At 49.6% G+C, this 21,776-nt stretch overlaps 3 protein-coding genes across 8 annotated transcripts in view; 2 read left to right on the top strand and 1 right to left on the bottom strand.

Annotated features, from left to right (window-relative positions):
• The window catches only part of LOC126930834 (tubulin alpha-1B chain), a 284,282-nt gene that overhangs the window by 123,282 nt on the left and 139,224 nt on the right, over nt 1-21,776 (top strand). The window lies entirely within an intron of this gene.
• Nucleotides 1-21,776, top strand: part of LOC126930835 (tubulin alpha-1A chain) — a 421,509-nt gene that overhangs the window by 318,324 nt on the left and 81,409 nt on the right. The window lies entirely within an intron of this gene.
• On the bottom strand, nt 11,985-20,338 carry LOC126930836 (tubulin alpha-1C chain). The gene is made up of 4 exons (XM_050748375.1): nt 20,163-20,338; nt 15,275-15,497; nt 14,996-15,144; nt 11,985-13,066 (listed from the first exon to the last, which is right to left on the bottom strand). The coding sequence occupies exons 1-4, from the start codon at nt 20,163-20,165 to the stop codon at nt 12,092-12,094; spliced, it is 1,350 nt and encodes a 449-aa protein (XP_050604332.1). The 5' UTR covers nt 20,166-20,338; the 3' UTR covers nt 11,985-12,091.

Below are 21,776 nucleotides of genomic sequence, written 5' to 3'. Positions count from 1 at the left end.
GAGGGAGGAGAGTGGGAAAGGTGAGGTTAGAGGCATGGCAAGAAGTCAAATATCATGAAGCTTTTAAAATCAGAGTAATGAGTTTATTTTAAATGCAATGAAAAGCCGGGCGCGGTGGCTCAAGCCTGTAATCCCAGCACTTTGGGAGGCCAAGACGGGCGGATCACGAGGTCAGGAGATCGAGACCATCCTGGCTAACACGGTGAAACCCCATCTCTACTAAAAATACAAAACACTAGCCGGGCGAGGTGGCGGGCACCTGTAGTCCCAGCTACTCGGGAGGCTGAGGCAGGAGAATGGCATGAACCCGGGAGGCGGAGCTTGCAGTGAGCTGAGATCCGGCCACTGTACTCCAGTCTGGGCGACAGAGCGAGACTCCGTCTCAAAAAAAAAAAAAAAAAAAAAAAAAGCAATGAAAAGCCATTGGAGGGTTTGAAACAGGGAATAACTTAATCTGATTTATGATTTTTGTTTTGTTTTGTTTTTGAGACGGAATCTCGCTGCGTCGCCAGGTTGGAGTGCAGTGGTGCGATCTTGGCTCACTGCAACCTCTACCTCCCAGGTTCAAGTGATTCTCCTGCCTCAGCCTCCCGAGTAGCTGGGACTACAGGCATCCACCACCACACCCGGCTAATGTTTTGTATTTTTAGTAGAGATGGGGTTTCACCATGTTGGTCAGAATGGTCTCGATCTCCTGACCTCGTGATCTGTCTGCCTCTGCCTCCCAAAGTGCTGGAATGACAGGCATGAGCCACCTTGCCCCACCCTGATTTAGGATTTTAAAAGGTCAATCTGAAGACAATTTCAGAGTTGGGACATTCTATAAGACTTTTCAAGAGTCCTAGACTCTTTAAAAACTTAATGTCAAAGCCAGGCACGGTGTCTCACACCTATAATCCCAGCACTTTAAGAGGCCTAGGCGGGCGCATCACCTGAGGTCGGGAGTTGGAGACCAGCCTGGTCAACATGGGGAAACCCTGTCTCTACTAAAAATACAAGAAAAAAAGAAGTTAATGTCAAAATAATAATAATTAAAAGTTTATATCATTTTTTGTTGGTGTTTTTTGGAGCTTTCATAACAAATTACCACAAACTTGGTGGCTTAGAACAACAAAAAATGTATTCTCTCACAGTTCTGAAGTCCAGAAGTCCAAAATCAAGGTGTTATTTTTTCTATTTATTTATTTATTTAAAATAGATACTGGGTCTCACTATGTTGCCCAGGCTGGTCTCAAACTCCTGGGCTCAAACAGTCCTCCTGCCTCAGCCTCCCAAAGCGCTAGAATTACAAGTATTAACCACTAGGCCCAGCTGAAATATGGCAAATATCAGCTGGGCACAGTGGCTCACGCCTGTAATCCCAGCACTTTGGGAGGCCAAGGTGGGCGGATCACCTGAGGTCAAGAATTCGAGACCAGCCTGGCCAACATGGGGAAACCTCGTCTCTACTAAAAATGCAAAAATTAGCTGGGTGTGGTGGTGCGCACCTGTAGTCCCAGCTACTTGAGAGGCTAAGACAGGAGACTCGCTTGAACCCAGGAGGCGGAGGTTGCAGTGAGCTGAGATTATGTCACTGCAGTCCAGCCTGGGCAACAATGAGTGAAACTCCATTAAAAATAAAATAAAATAGGCATTTATTAAAGACAGGGGTGGGTCTCAGACCACTGCCCCTAGTAGTTCTTTTTGTTTTTTGTTGTTATTGTTGTTTTACTTTTTAAACAGCCCCCTATGGATATAGGCTACCCCATAGGCAGTGTGCCCAGAGTAGCCTTTGTTTGCGTTTTGAATTTATGTTTTTATTTTTTAACTGCTCTTTGTGGAGTGGGGAAGGAGTCCTAAGCTCTTCCTTCTCAGGGGGATGCCCCAAGATCCTCTGGGTGGGAATGAGCAGTCATCCCTTTACCCAGGAAGGAAAGGGCAGGGGGAAGTGGGGACAACCCACTTCAGGACCATGCTGGAGGTGGAGCGTGCCTGCAATCTCCTCCCTAGGTAAAGGGAGGATTTTTAGAGTAGACCACAGTCGGGGTGTCCAAGGAGGGCAGCGATCCTCCTCACCGCTGCCAACTCTGAGTACTGGGACTGTTCAAGAGGAGGTGCAGCCCTGATGTGGGCCCATCTGTTATCCCCCTCTCTCCTCCACACAACCTCTGAGCTCCTCAGCCTGGAACCCTGGAAGATTGGAGAAGGAGGAAAACTGGGATCACCAGGCACAGCCCCTCATCCCCAACCCCCTATTTCCTGCTGAAGATGCTGAGGGGGAGCAGTACTTGCAATTCTGTGAGCCGGGGAGAGATCTTACCCTGGTACATGGTTATGCCTTTTCCCAGGCAGTGACTGGAGCACATGCGTGTGCCTGACATGAGACAGGGCAGGGGCCTGTGCCCATCAGGCCAGTTGTCAGAGGCTCTTCTTCAGTCACGACACTCTGCCATCCGTCTCACCCTGCCTCTTGCAGGGAGAGGTTGGGTGACAGCTGAACAGACAAATTCACAGGGTCTGAAGCCCTACAAACTGCCCCGCCTGCCCTCTGCTTGCAGGCTATGTAGGTGTTGGTTTGACAGCTGCCACCAGGACTGAGCTTCTGGAGTCAGTGGCTCTCACACCCAGAGTGACCTGATGGGCAATGTCTGTCAGAAATTCTCTTGGCCAGGCACAGCGACTCATGCCTGTAAACCCAACATTTTGGGAGGTCAAGGCAGGAGAATTGCTTGAGCCCAGGAGCTCAGGACAAGCTTGGGCAACATAGGGAGACCCTGTCTCTACAAAAAATTTAAAAATTAGCTGGGCATGGTGGTGCACACCTGTAGTCCCAGCTACTTGGGAGGCTGAGGTGGGAGAATTGGTTGAGCCCAGGAGGTTGAGGCTGCAGTGAGCTATGATTGTGCCACTGCACGCCGGCCTGGGTGACCAGGGGAGCCCCTATCTCAGAAAACAAAAACAACAAAAGAAGAACATTCTCTCACTCTCTAGTTGGATTCTTTCTGTAGTACTCGGCTATCTGTGCTGGCCCCTGGCTGGAGGGGAGGGCAGTGGCAGAGGAGATAGAGACAGGAAAAGGGAGAGTTGAATGGGAGAGAGAGGGAAGTGGGAAATGAAGGGGGAAGAGAGGAGGGGAGAGGAGAAGGTAAATGGAGGTGACAGGTAGTGGAAAGAGGGGAGGAGGAAGAATAGAGGAAACCAATGGGCCAGAAATGGAAACTTGGGCTTTTTCTTCTCACAGGCCCCAGAGCCTCCACACGGGGAGCAACCAGTCAGCTAACCCCATTCACATCCCAGAGCCCTCAGAGTCGGGTCTGGGTCTCATCCACGTCACCCTGCACCGCTCCGTGTCTACAAGATCCTTGGTCTGAAATAGCATGGGAGGCTCTGGAAGCTGTTGCATTGCCCTGGGGTCAGGCTCATTCTGATGGCTACCTAGGAGGGGGGCATTCCTTCAGGGTGGAGCCTCCTTGCTCTTCTCTACCCCCTCACATCAGGCCACAGGCTTCACTCATAGCTGTATGTAAAAAGGAAGAAGATGAGGCCAGGCATGGTGGCTCACGCCTGTAATCCCAGCACTTTGGGAGGCTGAGGCGGGTGGATCGCCTGAGGTTGGGAGTTTGAGACCAGCCTCACCAACATGGAGAAACCCCGTCTCTACTAAAAATACAAAATTAACCAGGCAGGGTGGTAGGCGCCTGTAATCCCAGCTACTTGGGAGGCTGAGGCAGGAGAATCACTTGAACCTGGGATGCGGAGGTTGCGGTGAGCTGAGATCGCGCCATTGCACTCTAGCCTGGGCAACAAGAGCGAAACTCGGTCTCAAAAAAAAAAAAAAAAAAAAAAGGAGATGGCACACTGTTTGAACTTGCAGATGTTCTATCCTTTTTTTTTTTCCTTGGGACAGGGTCTTGCCCTCTCACCCAGGCTGGAGCACAGTGGCATGAACACAGCTCACTGCAGCCTTGATCTCCCAGGCTCAGTCAATCCTCCTACCTCATCATCCCGAGTAGCTGGGACTACAGGTGCGTGCCACAGCACCTGGGTAATTTTACATTTTGTGTAGAGACAGGGTCTCACTATGTTGCCAGGCTGGTCTCAAATTCCTAGCCTCAAGCAATCCTTCCTCCTCAGCCTCACAAAGTGTTGGTTTTACAGCAGAAGCCACCATGCCTGGTGTCTGTGTTCTTTGTATTTATGGTTTGAGTTTGGCAAAGGCACCTGGGAAGACTGGAAGGAAAAAGCAGATCCATTTGGTGGACCAGGAACTACAGGTGGAAGAAGGCAACATATGAGGAAAGAAAAAGGGGGCAGGATCTTCACTCGCCCAAGGCAAGGTTTGCACTGGCAAAGGGGTTCTGCAAATTCAAAAGAGCCTCAATACTTTTTGGCCTGAATGAAAGCAGGGCCTTCATATTTTTATTATTAATTATTTTCTACAAATTTCTGGCCAGGCACAGTGGCTCATACCTGTAATCCCAGCACTTTGGGAGTCTGAGGAAGGTGAATTTCTTGAATTCAGGAGTTTGAGACTGGCCTGGGCAACATGATGAAACCCCGTTTATTTTTTTTCTTTTTTTTTGAGACAGAGTCTTGCTCTGTCGCCCAGACTGGAGTGCAGTGGTGCGACTCGACTCACTGCAACCTCCATCTCCTGGGTTCAAGTGATTCTCCTGCCTCAGCCTCCTGAGTAGCTGGGATTACAGGCTCATGTCACCACACCTGGTAGAGATGGGGTTTCACCATATTGGCCAGGCTGGTCTCAAACTCCTGACCTCAAGTGATCTGCCCACCTCGGCCTCCCAAATTGCTGGGATTATAAGCGTGAGCCACCATGCCCTGCCAAAACCCTGTTTCTACTGCAAAAGAAGGAGGAAGAGGAGGAGAAAGAGGAGGAGGAGGAGGAGGAGGGGAGGAGGAAGAAGAAAATACAGAAAAAAATATATATTTTTTTTTTTGGAGACAGGGTCTTGCTCCGTCGCCCAGACTGGAGTGCAATGGCATGGTCACAGCTCACTGCCTCCTGGACTCAGTTCAAGCCCTTTCACCTCAGCCTCTGGAGTAGCTGGGACCACAGGCGCACACTACTATGCCCGGCTTCTTCTATTTTATTTTATTTTATTATTTATTTATTTATTTATTTTTGTAGAGACAGGGTTTTGCTATGTTGCCCAGGCTGGCCTTGAACTCCTGACCTCAAGTGGTCTACCCATCTCAGCCTCCAAAAGTGCTGGGATCACAGACATGAGCCACCGCGCCCAGCATAAAATAAGGGGAAAAAAAATTATATTAATAATTACATAAGGCTTTAATGTTAGTTAGAATGCTTTTGGCAGGAAACAATAGAAGACCCAAATCAAAATGTCCTAAACAATAAAGGGACTTAAAGTCTTGTAAAAACTTCAGCAGCAGAGCAAGGTTTGGTGTCAAGGTTGGTTAATTCAGGGGCTTAGCACTCTATCGGGACCCATGCTCTTTTCAGCTTTCTGTGTTGCCTTGCTCTGAGCAGTAGCTTTTGTCCTCGTGTTTGTCCCCTTCTGGTCACAAGACAGCTGCAGCAAACTCAAGCACCAGGCACAAGCACAAGCACAATGTACTCACACAGTAATGCCCAGGGCTGCAAAAGGAAAATCCTTTCCCTGAGTTCTTTTATAAGAGCAAGGAAATGTTTGCAAGAATATCTTCCTTCCAGCCCCCAACTGGCAGACATTACCTCACCTCTCATTTCCATAATTACATCACATGCTGGTTCCTTAACCAGACCCTGGCAAAACAACTGGAATTACCTTGATTGGCTTAGGGGAAGGTTCACCCTGGTGGTGAAGCCCAGCCCCTCCGATGCACATGATGTCCCACACCGGGACAGAGCTGGGTTGTGTTGGCAAGTGGAACAAGCTGGGAATGGCTTTGAAGTAGCTATGCAACAATGGCTACTGCCTATGACAGCCTCTTCTGTGACGTGTGGCATATACTGTCTCGAATTGGGATTATGCATGTGTGGTCTGTCTCTACAATCTGAGAAGCAAAAAGCTAAATATATTTCCTATAGTACCAAGCACAGTGACTTGCACCAAATAGGTGTTCCAAAAATAATGGACGAATAAAAGTTGAAAATGAAGCCCGGTGCGGTGTGCTGTTGTCACAGCTACACAGGAGGCTGAAGTGGGAGGAGTGCTTGAGACCAGGAGGTCAAGGCCAGCCTGGGCAATGTAGCAAGACTCAGTTTCTAAAAAAATAAACTTAGCAAGTATCAGGCTCAATTAAAAAAAAAAGAAAAACAGCCGGGCATGGTGGCTCATGCCTGTAATCCCAGCACTTTGGGAGGCCGAGGCGGGCGGATCACAAGGTCAAGAGTTCGAGACCAACCTGGCCAACATGGTGAAACCCTGTCTCTACTAAGAATACGAAAATTAGCCAGGAGTGGTGGTGGGTACCTGTAACCCCAGCTACTCGGGAGGCTGAGGAAGGAGAATCGCTTGAACCCAAGAGGCAGAGGTTGCAGTGAGCTGAGATGGCGCCACTGCACTCCAGCCTGGGTGACAGAGCAAGACTCTGTATTGAAAAAAAAAAAAGAAAAGAAAAACAAACAAAAAACTGGAGACGATTGCCAGAATAGTATAATTGAATTACCTTTGCCAAGGGCATTTCAGTATTAGTTTACTCTTGGACTAGACATCTCTTGGAAGCCAAAGGAGATATTTGATAAAAATAGAGCAGTGTGCAGAGAGGTTGAAGGGAGACAGAGTGAGGTTTCATTCATACCTGTCCTCCTCCATGAGTTAAACTAATTTCTGTAGACAAGATCTTTGTGTAATTAGGAAACCTTTATATTCTGTAAAACCTTTATAGTCTGTTCCAATTTTAAAAGAGGAAGAGGCCAGGCGTGGTGGCTCACACCTGTGATCCCAACACTTTAGGAGGCCAAGGAGGGTGGATCACGAGGTCAGGAGAAGGAGACCATCCTGGCCAACATAATGAAACCCTGTCTCTACCAAAACTACAAAAATCAGCTGGGCGTGGTGGCACATGCCTGTAGTCCCAGCTACTTGGGAGCCTGAGGCAGGAGAATCACTTGAACCCAGGAGGCGGAGGTTGCAGTGAGCTGAGATCGCGCCACTGCACTCCTGCCTGGCGACAGAGTGAGACTGTCTCAAAAATAAATAAATAAATAAATAAATAAATAAATAAATAAAATAAAAATAGAGAGAGAAAAACAATCCAGTGGTGAAACTAGTGTTTAAAAGCATTTTTTGTATTATGACTAAAGCAGACATGTCTCTAGCTCTGGAAGGTTCATTGATTCTGACTATTGCTCTCCTGCTGCAGACTCGGAGGGAGTGTAGAGAAGGAAAGAACTGTTTTCCCAAAACCTGCTCGGGGCTGACATTGACAAATTCAGGGGCACTAGATTCTTGGCTTGAAAGGGGCAGTGACAGGCTAATGAGATGTCAGCAAAGGGGACCTATTTCATGGGGCCAGGGCCTGCTCCTGCTCCACAGCCCCCACACCCAAGGGTCTATTTTCTCTTCAGCTTCTGCTGCCTTGTGTCTCCTAGACAGTCACCCTGGCATTGGGCCCTAGGGGCCATCTGCCTGGGTCATCTCTGCCAGCTTCACCTTGCGGCCTCAGCTGACGGGCACTGACCACTCTGGCCCCAGGGCGTAGAGGAGCGAGGCTCCAGGTGTGCACTGTCCTGCCTATGCCTCAGCTGGTGTCCCTGTTGGCAGGAGACCAGGCAGGTGGCAGCAGCCATCCTGCAAGGACACTGTATCTCCCCGTGACCTAAGAATAGAGTTCAGAGGGAGGCCTGGACAAAAATGCCCCCTCACTAGAGAAGCTACAGCCTGGACAGTGGGGACCAGCTGGCTTTGCCATTTAAGGTCAGCGAGCTACCACCTGGGCCCAGGAACGGGGCTCCTGGGAGGTTTTCTGACGATCATTGGCATGATGAGATCTCTCTGCGACTACAGCTCCATCCAGTGCTCATGTGAGGGCTGGCCCCTGTTGGTCTCATGCGCAAAGGGGCCTGGGAGGTGGCACTACCCCCCAGGACTGGAAAGGCTGCCAGGGGCAGAGCTGATTTCCCCTGGGGCTCCTCAATGGCTGGGCAACAGAGTGGAGTGAGCCTAGGCTTTGGAGCCAGAGCTCTGTGGTCAAATTTCAGTTCTGCCACTCATTCTGTAGCCTTAGGTTAGATATTCAATCTCTCTGAGCTATGGAAGTGGGCATAATAACATCACCTCCCAGGGTGTTGTGGAAACTGTGAAGGCACCTTTTCCTCCCACCCTGACAACGCCTCCCCTGACCTCCTTCAGCCTCACCCAGGACTGTCACACCACCTTCCAGGAGTCAGAGGCCTGAAGACAGATTTGTAATTGCGTAACCCACTTGGCCATCCTCTGGCCCGACAGATTCCTGCTGGAGAAGAGTCACTTGCCAGCTGCTTCCCAAACACAGTGACTGGTGGACAGGCAGGCCCTCAGCCCCTCAAAGTCTATCCCCCTCCTCATCCCAGCCCAAAGCACCTCTGCCCAGACACACTCACCTCTTAGTGGTCAGCGGCCTCTGTGTGGGGGAAGCAGGTTGCTTCTCTGGCCAGGTCGGGTGAGAGCAGTCTAAGCCCTCTGTCCAGACAGCCGGAACCGGGGGCCGCCGCCAGCCTCAGGAGCCCACATCCTCTTAGGCTGTGTCCATTTATTCCCATCAAGCCTCAGTGGCCTCAGCATCAGCATCAGCTGCAGCTCTGGGTCCAGACTTTCCATTTGTGCTCAAGGGCAGATCAGATGATTGTCAGCCACAAAGCAGTGACCTAGACCTTGGGGTATATTTGTTCTTGCTGCAGGCTAACTTCTATTCACTTTCCCTCCAACACAGGAGGGGGAAATCATCTTTACAAGGACAAATGCCCCCCTACCCAGCCACTGGCACTTTGCTCTTCCAATTCCCCAGGCTCTATTCTACTGGAATATTTCTTCTCAGCTAAACTCTTCTTTCACCTTCTTTCACCCCAGACCTCTGCGGATGCTTAAAGCTTTCCAACCTTTTTCACATCTTGGCACGTGTAGAAAATAATTCATCTGTAAGGTGTACAGAGGCAAATGGAGGGGACTGCTCCTGGCCGGGGTGACTGGCCCCAGGGAGGATGGGTGAGTCAGGCTTTCCAGGTTCCACCATGTCATTCTAAAAGCCAAAAGGATCCTATATACGCACCCTGAATCCCATTCTCATGGCACCCTGCTTGGGAAATGCTAGTATCATGGGGTGTCACACTCGCCTAAGCTTTGTGATTTATCTGCTCCTTTTCATACGTGGGTGTCCCATTTCCTCCAGTGCTTGCACTATGGCAGTCAGCAGATCTCCTGGGCTGGGAAGGTCTCGAAATCCCCTCTGGCAGGCTGGCCGGAGTCTTCAAGGTTCACCTTCTTTCCAGGTATCCCACCCCGTTCCCCTGCCCAGGCTGCAGGAAGAACCTGGTGTATCTGAGAAGTAGCAGTGGCTGAATTTGTGCTGGGGTCTTACCTTGCCCCGAAGGACATAAAACCATAGTTGCTCTTGACAAATGCTCTATAAAATCATCCTGAGCACATAGTTGAGGCATCTCAGGCTGCAAAAGCATGCTGTGCTATATATTCAAATACAATATATACATTTAAAATTTTTTTTGAGACTTCAAAATTTTTTTAAGGGAAAAAAATAAATTGTTGTCCCTTAGGCTGGAGTGCAGTGGCACGATCTCAACTCACTGCTACCTCCACCTCCCGGGCTCAAGCAATCCTCCCACCTCAGCCTCTCAAGCAGCTGGAACCACAGATGTGCACCACCACACCCAGCTAATTTTTTGTATTTTTAGTAGAGACAGGGTTTCGCCATATTGCCCAGGCTGGTCTTCAACTCCTGAGCTCAAGTGATCCACCCGCTTCAGTCTCCCAAAGTGCTGGGATTACAGGCGTGAGCCACCATACCCAGCCAAAAAAATGCTCGAAATAGAGACAAGGTCGCCACTCTTGCCCAGGTGCTGGTCCTCCTGGGTTTAAGCAATACTCTCACCCTGGCCTCCCAAAGTGCTGGGATTGCAGCTGTGAATCCCAGCACTGGCCTTAAACATACACATCTTTCAGATGCAATTCTCACAGTAAAGGGGCTAAAGTGAGCAATGGGTAAGGGATACAAAACACCTTTGGGAAAGGGATGGTAACTGGGTACCATCAGAATAAAGTCACGGAGGAGAGGTGAGTTATGTCTGCAACTGTGCCCCCAGGGCCCATCTGCTGCCACTCATTAGGCCTTCCCACTCACGCAAGCACCCAGGCACCAAAACCGATTCCTCCCTTCTGCATGAAGCCTGACCTTTTAGTCATTGTCCTTTCCCATTGCTCAGAGTTCAACTGAGTACCAGGCACCAAGCTCTCCAGCTACGTGTAACACTCATGCCCCTTCACCCGTCTGCTCTCAAGAACCACGGTCCTCCAACAGGTGCTTGGAAAAAAGTCCAAATCAGAGAACTCACCCCTCTCCAATCTTTCGTACACATGCATATTACTCCTACTTTAAATAATCTCCATGACATACAATTTGGGTCAAGCATGAAAAACCAGTGACTGGTATTTTGTCTGACAGCTTCACTTTCTCTAAGCAATAACCCCTTCAGTGCAAACCATCTTTGCCATTGTAGGTTTCAGCTAAGTATGGAATAAATCAGGATTCCAAGCCCTTCTCATGCGATCAATACTTTATTAAAGACTGACAGCAATAGTTCTGGCAGTGTGGCTGGGCACCTGAATTTTGGCTCCAACGTTTACTGTTATCTAACCCTTTGCTACTGTACATGTGGTCACATCAGACCAACAGCATCATTTGGGAGGTTATTAAAAAAAAGTATCTAGGGGCCAGGTGTGGTGGCCCACTTCTGTAATCCCAGCACTTTGGGAGGCAGGACTGCTTGAGCCCAGGAATTCAAGGCCAGCCTAAGCAATATGGCAAACCCCATCTCCACCAAAAAAAAAAAAAAAAAAATTACAAGAATCAGCCAGGCATGGTGCCACACACCTTTAGTCCCAGCTACTTGGGAGGCTGAGGTGGGAGGATGGCTTAGCCCAGGTCAAGGGGGTGCGGTGAGCTATGATGATGCCATTGCACTGCAGTCTGGGCAACAGAGACTATCTCTAAGAAAAAACAATTAAGACATGTCTGAAGCCTCACCTCAGGCCTATAGATTTAGAACCTGCATTTTGTTTTTAAATGCAAGTCAGGGGTCTCCCTGTTACCCAGGTTGGAATGCAGTCGTACAATCACTGCTCACTGCAGCCTCAACCTCCTTGGGCTCAGGTGGTCCTCCCACCTCAGCCTCCCAAGTAGCTAGGACTATAGGCACGTGCCCTATACCCTAACCCTAACACCACACAAATTTTTTTTTGGTAGAGATGGGGTTTCATCATGTTGCCCAGGCTGGTCTCGAACTCCGGGGGCTCATGTGATCACCCAACTTGGCCTCCCGAAGTACATGAGCCACCAGGTTGACCCCAAACCTGCATTTTAGTATCTACTGTTGATTCACATCCATTTTTGTTACAGAAGCACTGGCTCAATCTCAACTTGTTTCCTTGCTTACAAAATGATTCTATAACCACTCACTTCAGGCCCAAATTAAAAACAGATAAACCAACAAGCTGGGCAGTGGCTCATGCCTATAATCAAAACTTTGAGAGGTTGAGGCAGGAGGATCACTTGAAGCCGGTTCAAGACTACCCTGGGCAGCATAGCAAGAACCCATCTCTACAAGAAATAAAAATAGCTGGGCATGGTGGTATGCACCTGTAGTCCCCAGCTACTCAGGAGGCTGAGGCAGGAGAATCACATGAGCCCAGGAGCTTAAGGCTGCAATGAGCTATGATCATGCCACTGTACTCCAGCCTGGGCAACAGAGCAAGACCCTCAAGTCAGGTGGTTCATCTACCAGCCTCATACATCCAACTTTAACTGGATCAAGTATTTAAGTCAGCTAGACATTTAAAATGGAAACATCACTTTTATTAACAATTTAGGGCAATAGACATTTACAGAACAAAAATAAGACAGTTCCAAGACAATGGAGTGTAAAAGTACAGCACACAGGTTAATACTCTTCACCCTCATCCTCTCCATCAGCACTATCTGCTCCAACCTCCTCATAATCCTTCTCAAGGGCAGCCATGTCCTCACGGGCCTCTGAAAACTCGCCTTCCTCCATCCCCTCACCCACATACCAGTGAACAAAGGCACGCTTGGCATACATCAGGTCAAACTTGTGGTCCAGGCGAGCCCAGGCCTCGGCAACAGCTGTAGTGTTGCTCAGCATGCACACAGCTCTCTGAACCTTGGCCAGGTCTCCACCAGGCACCACAGTGGGAGGCTGGTAGTTGATGCCAACTTTGAAGCCAGTGGGGCACCAATCCACAAACTGGATGGTACGCTTGGTCTTGATGGTGGCAATGGCAGCATTGACATCTTTGGGAACCACATCACCACGGTACAACAGGCAGCAAGCCATGTATTTACCATGGCGAGGGTCACATTTCACCATCTGGTTGGCTGGCTCAAAGCAAGCATTGGTGATCTCTGCTACAGTAAGCTGTTCATGGTAGGCTTTCTCAGCAGAGATGACAGGGGCGTATGTGGCCAGAGGGAAGTGGATGCGGGGGTAGGGCACCAGGTTGGTCTGGAATTCTGTCAGGTCAACATTCAGGGCTCCATCAAATCTCAGGGAAGCAGTGATGGAGGACACAATCTGGCTAATAAGGCGGTTAAGGTTAGTGTAGGTTGGGCGCTCGATATCGAGGTTTCTACGACAGATGTCATAGATGGCCTCATTGTCTACCATGAAGGCACAATCAGAGTGCTCCAGGGTGGTGTGGGTGGTGAGGATGGAGTTGTAGGGCTCAACTACAGCTGTGGAAACCTGGGGCGCTGGGTAAATGGAGAACTCCAGCTTGGATTTCTTGCCATAATCAACTGAGAGACGTTCCATGAGCAGGGAGGTGAACCCAGAACCAGTTCCCCCACCAAAGCTGTGGAAAACCAAGAAGCCCTGGAGACCGGTGCACTGGTCAGCCTGCAAAATAAAAACGTTTCATTTTAGTGTTGCAAGACATTTGGTGAAACCTGCAGAGGACTTCTATAAATCTATGGCTACACCAATTCCAATTTTAAAACTCTTCTGGGCCAGGTGCAGTGGCTCACGCCTGTAATCAACACTTTGGGAGTCCAAGGTGGGAGGACCATTTGAGCCCATGCATTCAAGACTGATGATCATGCCACTACACTCCAGCCTGGATGACAGAGTAGACTCTGTCTCACAACAAAACAAAACAAAACAAAACAAAAAAAAAGCTTCTAAGTGCTAAGTGATTCAGAGCAACTTTTCACAATCAAGTCCTTGAGCAGAAAACCTCTGCTAAGACTATTTTAAGATGAACTATTTCCTCAGGCAGAGGAATCACAAGGTCTAGGCTTGCATACACGACTCAAGTTTTGGTAACTGGGAGGGCAGCCTCTGGTTCCCTTGCTGTGGCCACAGAACAGGGCAGTTTCTTAGTTGGAGCGCTCCTAAGGGGCAGGCCCAGGATCACCAGCCCAGTACAGTGGATGTCTTATAAAGATTTGGCAGCTGCTTTCTGAGGTGGAACAACAGAATAGCCAGAGTTCTAACACCCTGGTACTGGAGTCAGGCTGTGTCAGGATCTGGCTGTACCAGTTCCTTACTGTATGACCACATTCATTTCTCAGTTTTTCCACTGATTAAATGAGAATAGTAATCTACCTTAGGTTGAGAATTAAATAAGTACTTAGCATAGTGCTTGGCACAGTAAGCACCCAATATATGATACCAGGTACCAAGAAGTCCATTCATTTTGGGTAAAGTGACACAACCACAATTCCATGAGACCTCAGATTGTTGGGGATTTCTTCCACCTAACTGGGCTATTTCAGTTAGCAAATTGCTACTTTAAGAAGGAATGATTTTGACCTTCCAAATAAAGTATTCTGTTGTAAACTCTTGCTTCTCCAAGTGATGGACCTCAGATTTGTGAACATCTCTACTCAGCTCCCTCATAACCTGTGGGTCCATAAACTACATGAGATCAATGCACAAGACAGACTCTCACCTACCAATTACACCCATTAAGCCTCCTGTGAACCCAGTAACGCTAAGGACCAATGCAATTATTTGGCAGGCAATAAACCTCACTCCAGAACCCTAACTAGCTACTAGGTTTATTTGTCCCTAAAGGCAGGTCCTGATTTCCAAGTCAGTGCTTGTAACTAAAGCTTAGTTTTTAAGCATAGGAAACATCAGTCCAGTTTTTCTGGGAAGACTACGTAAACATTTGAGGAAAGTATGAAGCCATGAATGATGAGGCCATTCTTTTTTTTAGAATGGAGCAGTCATGGCTGGGCTTAATACAATGTGATTTTCTTGACAAGTTACTCTGCCCAGGCCATCATGCTTGATCTCTGGTTAATTACTTACAAGCTGCCCACATGCCTAAGGAGCAAAGAGTCATCTGATTGCCAGGCTCTTAAAGTGATCCAAACAGCACACTTCATAAGGAAGCTCCCGACTCCACTTTCAGCTGTACTGGAAGTTTCCACTGTTGGCTGTTTCTTGTCAGTGTGACACTGGCTTCTTGTTCTCTGAACTTTATTGACATGAAGGAACCAGTCCAGATTTTTTAAGTGACTTTAATCAATTAGTTGTATATAGAAGTCAGCCACCTACTCACTCAGTGTGACTAAGATGACCTCAAAAGGGGTGTCTCAGCTTGAATCAAAATAGGCTAATGAGCACTTCCTCCTACCCCATAGTTATCCCATAAACCCAAGACCATCTGGTTCAGAGATCCAATTAATTTAGTGAGCAGTTGCATTTTAGTTGCAATGCCAATAGTCTCATTTCAGTTGCAAAGAATGATTTTTGTAGTTTGGTCTCAGAACCACAAAAGAAACTCCTGCCCCACTTTATTTAAAGTACTATATTTACCAGCTTGCGAATTCGGTCCAACACAAGGTCAATGATCTCCTTGCCAATGGTGTAGTGCCCTCGGGCATAGTTATTGGCAGCATCTTCCTTGCCTGTGATGAGTTGCTCAGGGTGGAAGAGCTGACGGTAGGTGCCAGTGCGAACTTCATCTGGAGAAGATGACGGTGAGGAGCAGGGGAGAAGGAAAGAGTGGGTGAGTGGGTGACTAGCGGAGCCCCCAGGACAGACCTCCTGTCCCAGCACCCTGGGATCTCACTTGGGTTACTGAGGTCAACTCACCAATGACAGTAGGTTCTAGGTCTACAAACACGGCCCGGGGCACATGCTTGCCAGCGCCCGTCTCACTGAAGAAGGTGTTGAAGGAATCATCTCCTCCCCCAATGGTCTTGTCACTTGGCATCTGGCCATCAGGCTGGATGCCATGTTCCAGGCAGTAGAGCTCCCAGCAGGCATTGCCAATCTGGACACCAGCCTGGCCAACATGGATGGAGATGCACTCACGCTGTGGGAGGAAGAAAGGAAAATGTCAGGATATGACACATCAGATGGGACATTTAGGAATGATTCACACCTAATGACTGATTAACCTTCAAGACAGATAACTGGCTGGGCGCAGTGACTCACGCCTGTAATCCCAGTACTTTGGGAGGCTGAGGCAGGTAATCACCTGAGGTCAGGAGTTCGAGACCTGCCTGGCCAACATGGCAAAACTGTGTCTCTACTAAAAATACAAAAAAAAAAATTAGCCGGGCATGGTGGCACACACCTGTAAGTCCCAGCTACTTGGGAGACTGAGGCAGGAGAATCACTTGAACCCAGGAGGTGGAGGCTGCAGTGAGCTGAGATCACACCACTGCCCTCCAGCCTGAGTGACAGAGATTCCATCTCAAACAAAAAAAGATAACCATTTTTCAGCAGGCCACTCCTGCTCAGGGACTACTTTCAAAAGTAAAAATTTTTGAAGACCTAATCAGCAAAAATGCCTTGGAAAACCAAAGATATGTTCATGAACTACTCGGCAAGACCAGACCGTTGCTTTGTAGCCACAGTAGATATGATTCCTTAAACTAAGGCAAAATTCCCCTTTCCAGCTCTGATTCATTCTCTGAATGATTGTGTAACTACTGAGCTCATTCTGGTCCTGCTTTAATCCTATTCTTTGGGAGACAAAAGCTTCTGCCTCCCTCCTTTAAAACCAGCTTAAACCAGCAAACTACAGCCATATGACTCATGAAGAAAATGCTGGATAAGCAGCAGTTAGCTGTATTTTAAAAACTGTGGTCAGAGGCAGCTTTTTAACCATGTAGAAGAATCTGTTAGGAAGAACATTTTTCCTTCACCATCAAAACATCTCCGGGAGAGGGAAGACCATAATAATAAAGGCTAGAAATGTTACCAAGACTTTACTGATAGGTTAAGAAATCAGTTGTTTCTGGCCAGGTGCTGGCTTACACCAGTAATCCCAGCACTTTGGGAGGCCAAGGTGGGCAGATCACCTGAGGTCAGGAGTTCAAGACCAGCCTGGCCACATGCTGAAACCCCGTCTCTACTAAAAATACGGGAATTAGCCGGGCGCGGTGGCTCAAGCCTGTAATCCCAGCACTTTGGGAGGCCGAGACGGGCGGATCACCAGGTCAGGAGATCGAGACCATCCTGGCTAACACGGTGAAACCCCATCTCTACTAAAATACGAAAAACTAGCCGGGCGTGGTGGCGGCGCCTGTAGTCCCAGCCACTCGGGAGGCTGAGGCAGGAGAATGGCGTGAACCCGGGAGGCAGAGCTTGCAGTGAGCTGAGATCTGGCCACTGCACTCCAGCCTGGGCGACAGAGCAAGACTCCGTCTCCAAAAAAAAAAAAAAAAAAAAAATACGAGAATTATCCAGGCACGGTGGTGTGCGCCTGTAGGTCCCAGCTACTTGGGGTAAGCTGAGGCATGAGAATCACCTGAACCCAAACCCAGGAGGCGGCGACTGCAGAGATCTCACCACTGCACTTCAGCCTGGGAAACAGCCAAGACTCAGTCAGTCTGTGTCTCTCTTTCTCTCTATATATATTTTTTGAGGTAGACCAATTTAGAAGGGCCAGAGGGGCCAAAGCAAAATATGGTTAGAAGTTACCAAACCCACACCTGCTTAGTAAAATAAGGCAACAAACATAGAATCTGCACACACAGACTTAACAGGAACACAAAACAGGTGTTTAGTATTTCATCATAAGTCAGATTAGCCACTTTGGAGACTGGCAGAGCACTCGATAAGTTCTCAAAGGGCCTGGTCTCATAACCCAAGAGATAATAAAACCCTAATTACTCACAACCTTTAACCTCCTTCCCGCCTACACTCCCCATGAAATAATCAAGGTCTCCTGACCACATCAGCAAGCTCAGCACCACCTGTGTCTACTTGCCCAGCTCCAGGTCTGTGGGAGAACAGGAGTAGTTTGTTCTAATGAGCCCATGATTATTTACCATTGCATCATGTTTATCTTTTTCTTTCGAGAAAATATCTCGCTCTGTTGCCCAGGCTGGAGTACAGTGGCATGATCTTGGCTCACTGCAAACTCCGCCTTCCAGGTTCAAGTGATTCTCCTGCCTCAGCCTCCCAAGCAGCTGGGATTACAGGTGCTCACCACCATCCCCGGCTAATTTTTTTATTTTTAGTAGAGATGAGGTTTCACCATGTTGGCCAGGTTGGTGTTGAACTCCTGACCTCAGGTGATCCGCCCACCTCGGCCTCCCAAAGTGCTGGGATTATAGGCGTAAGCCACCACGCCCGGCATCATGTTTATCTTTTTTTTTTTTTTTTTTTTTTTTTTTGAGACAGAGTCTCGCTCTGTCGCCCAGGCTGGAGTGCAGTGGCCGGATCTCAGCTCACTGCAAGCTCCGCCTCCCGGGTTTACACCATTCTCCTGCCTCAGCCTCCCAAGTAGCTGGGACTACAGGCGCCCGCCACCTCGCCCGGCTAGTTTTTTGTATTTTTAGTAGAGACGGGGTTTCACCATGTTAGCCAGGATGGTCTCGATCTCCTGACCTTGTGATCTGCCCGTCTCGGCCTCCCAAAGTGCTGGGATTACAGGCTTGAGCCACCGCGCACGGCCATCATGTTTATCTTTAACTGGACTTTGGAAACGCCAAAGCCCCAAAAAGCTGGAGATAACCAGATACCTGACCATGATGGCCCCCAGGCCCAAGGAGATAAAATATCTAAGATCCACTCATTTTAACAATGAGTGGCAATGTCCTTGGCCACTGCCTTACCCTCCACTCTCCCCTGGCCACGTGGGAGAAAGTGAGGCACAGGTGGAGTCAACTGGTCTAGTGTTCACTGGATAAGCAGCTCTTTCCTCTCGTTAAAAAACAAGAAAATTTAACCAGTGTTCGCCCAAATCAGTCTGCTGCCGCTCTTTTTTTTTTTAAGTTTTTATTTTAAAAACAGAGTTTCACTCTTGTCACCCAGGCTGGAGTGCAGTGGCACCATCTCAGCTCACTGCAACCTCTGCCTCCCAGGTTCAAGTGATTTTCCTGCCTCAGCCTCCTGAAGCAGCTGGGATTACAGGCGCTCGCCACCAGGCCCAGTTAATTTTTATGTATTTTTCGTTGAGACGGGGGTTTCACCATGTTGGCCAGGCTGGTCTTGAACTCCTGACCTCAGGTGATCCACCCGCCTCGGCCTCCCAAAGTGCTGGGATTACAGGCGTGAGCCACCGCGCCCGGCCGCTCTCCTGCTTTTTAAAGGGTCTCAACTACTTTGTGAATCACACTTTTACCAGTATCTTTTTGGTATTGCTTGAAAAGAAACAATAAGTTGTACAGTGCGACATATACATGTATTTACATATGATTTTTATATTTAAATTCATATATGTATTTTTGAGATAAGGTCTCGTTGGAGTGCAGTGGTGGGATCTAGGCTCACTGCAGCTTCCACCTCCCAGGCTCAAAAGATCCTCCCACCCCTGCCTCCCGAGAAGCTACGGGCGCGCATCAAGATGCCAAGCTAATTTTTGTATAGACGGAGTTTCACCGTGTTTCCCAGTCTGGTCTCGACCTCCTGAGCTCAAGCGGTCCTCCCGCCTCGGACTCCCAAAGTGCTGGGATTACCAACATACGCCATCGCGCCCGGCCTAAGATAGTTGTTTTCAATACTTCTGGAAGCTTTATAGAGAACACTCAAGTTATGTATAATTTCACGTTTCTTGAAAACCGAACTAAGAACACGTGGTACTAGTTTACTCTGGGGTTTCCGTTTTTTTTGAGACGGAGTTTCGCTCTGTCGCCCAGGCTAGAGTGCAGTGGCGCGATCTCGGCTCAGGGCAACCTACGCCTCCTGGGTTCAAGCGATTTTCCTGCCTCAGCCTCCCGAGTAGCTTACAGGCGCGCGCCACCATGCCCAGCTTTTTTTTTTTTTTTTTTTTTTTTTTTTTAAAGTAGAGACGGGGTTTCACCACGTTGGCCAGGCTGGTCTCGAACAAGTGCTGGGATTACAGGCGTGAGCCACCGCACCGGGCCAACTCTGATTTTATAAGAAAATATCCTTTTGTGGACGTGTTTTTAAACCCGGCTTAAGTAGAAAGCTCCAGCTGTAAACCTACCACTAGATTAACACCAGAAATGCAGGTTTAGGCAACGTGAAAGTTAATTATTCCCTTCCAGGGAGGGGCCCGCCTCCATCCTCAGGTGGACTGGCGCAGTTGGAAGCTCTCCCCAGGGCCGGGCCACAGGTGACTCAGCAGCGAGTCACTGGGTGCTGGAGAGCGGGCGCCAGGAAGTGCTGCACCGTCGGTGCGGGAGCGCACGAGGGCCTCCGGAGCCCGGTGCGTAAGGCAGTGGGGAGGGATTTTTAGTTTAAGTTCTTGGAGGCCAATGACTAGGCTCCTTGACCTTCCTCCCTAGTACAGTCGCGGGCCCTGCGGGGAAAGCCCTCACTAGGATCAAGTGGGCTTTCCATTTCCACTGAGGGCGGCACCCGGGCCAGGTCTTCGGGACCGAACTGGTGTCTGCCCAGTGAACTCGACCTTCCAGTCCGGCCACCATAAGCCAGGTTAACCGGAGGGGACCGGGGCCATCTGGAACTGTCCTGGGCGAGGCCCGAGGTGCAGGCGGTAGTTCCCGGGCCCGCCGTCCCCTGGGACGCGCACTCTTCCCCAGCCCCGAGGGACCCCACTCACCATGACTAGAACTTGAAGGGGTCTGCGGCGTTGAAGGAGGCGAAGGGCGACAAGTATCTCCCACTAACAGACTACCAAGGAGTCCGGGGGAGAAGTAGTGAAAGGGTGGCCCGCCCCGAGAGGCCTTATATACCCGGTTCCCAGCCACGTGTCGTGAGGGCGGGCCCCGGGCCCCGCCCCGGGCCGCCGCGGCCCCACCTTGGAGCCCTGGCCTGCGCCAGGCCGCACCCACGGAGTTGGGGCGCGCGGCGCTGATTGGCTGATTCAAACGTTCAAACCAAACTCGTCGGAAGGAGCCAGAAACAGGAAGGGGAGGAAAGAGAGGAAGGGTCCTAGGGCTGGAGAATGGGCTGGGACAGGGGCGGAAGCGTCCACTGGGAGGAGAGAGCAGGCCAAGCGTCTGCCCCGTCCCCAGTGGGTGCGGGGGCGTCAGGTGGGCAAAACCCCAGCGAGGGGAAACGTCAGGTAAGAGGGCGACCGCGCCCTGGAGTGAAGCCCTTCTTGCGCTGCCCCGGCCTCGCCTCCGGTCCCCGCGGCTGCGCTCCCTACGCAGCCGGGGAGGCGCCGACGCCGGGGCCAGGCTGCGGGTTCCGCCTCGGAGTCCTGGCTGCCGGGCACCCCGGCTGGGCCCTTGGGCGCCCGCTCCCCTCGCTGCTGAGGGCTGTCCAGAGAGAGGGCTTGCTTCCCACTTTAGGTCTGAATCACCACGAACGCGCCTTAAACCCTATTCCCACCTTTTTGGCTGCTTTTCCTTACCTCCTCTTTAAATGAACCTTGGCTCCTAACTTAAGTCTCCTCCCTATAGCTGCGAAAGCGGTTTTTTCAGTTCATTAGGATAATGAATAGCTTCCAGTTTTTGATTGCCAACTATGCAGAGTAGTTGGCTTTTTTTGGGGGGGGGGGGACGGAGTCTCGTTCTGTCACCCAGGCTGGAGTGCAGTGGCGCGATCTCAGCTCGTTGTAACCTCTGCCTCCCGGGTTCAAACGATTCTCCTGCCTCAGCCTCCTGAGTAGCTGAGACTACAGGCGCGTGGCACCACACCCGGCTAATGTTTTGTATTTTTAGTAGAGACAGGGTTTCACAGTGTTAGCCAGATGGTCTCGATCTCTTGACCTCGTGATCTGCCCGTCTCGGCCTCCCAAAGTGCTGGTATTACAGGCGTGAGCCACCGCGCCCGGCCGAGTAATTGGCTTTTCATATCACATGATCACATTTCATTCATATGACAAGCCCTATGAATTATTACCCCGTTTGCAGATGAGGCAAGTAGGGCTCCTAGGAATTAAATCCTTCAACACTAACTTGTACTGCTTCATACTAAATGTGCCTCTCTGACCATCTCTGCCAAGGTTTCTGAGAAGCGCCCTTTATTTCTGTTGTTTTTGTTTCTCTGCAACTCTATCACGTTATCTTAGCTCATGAATTCCTTGACCATCTCTGGGAGACACAGAGTTTATGGAAATATTGAGAGAACAAAAGTGAATTTTCTGGCTGGGCACGGTGGCTCACACCTGTTAAGTCCAGCACTTTGGGAAGCTGAGGCAGGCAGGTCACTTGAGGTCAGGAGTTCAAGATATATACTTCAACTCACACATACAAAATGGCCCTTGTGG

This window comes from Macaca thibetana, chromosome 11 (genome assembly GCF_024542745.1).
Source record: "Macaca thibetana thibetana isolate TM-01 chromosome 11, ASM2454274v1, whole genome shotgun sequence".
In the NCBI taxonomy this organism is placed as follows: domain Eukaryota; kingdom Metazoa; phylum Chordata; class Mammalia; order Primates; family Cercopithecidae; genus Macaca; species Macaca thibetana.
The sequence above is the reverse complement of the archived record's forward strand: the minus strand, read 5'-3'. Positions and strand labels throughout refer to the sequence as shown.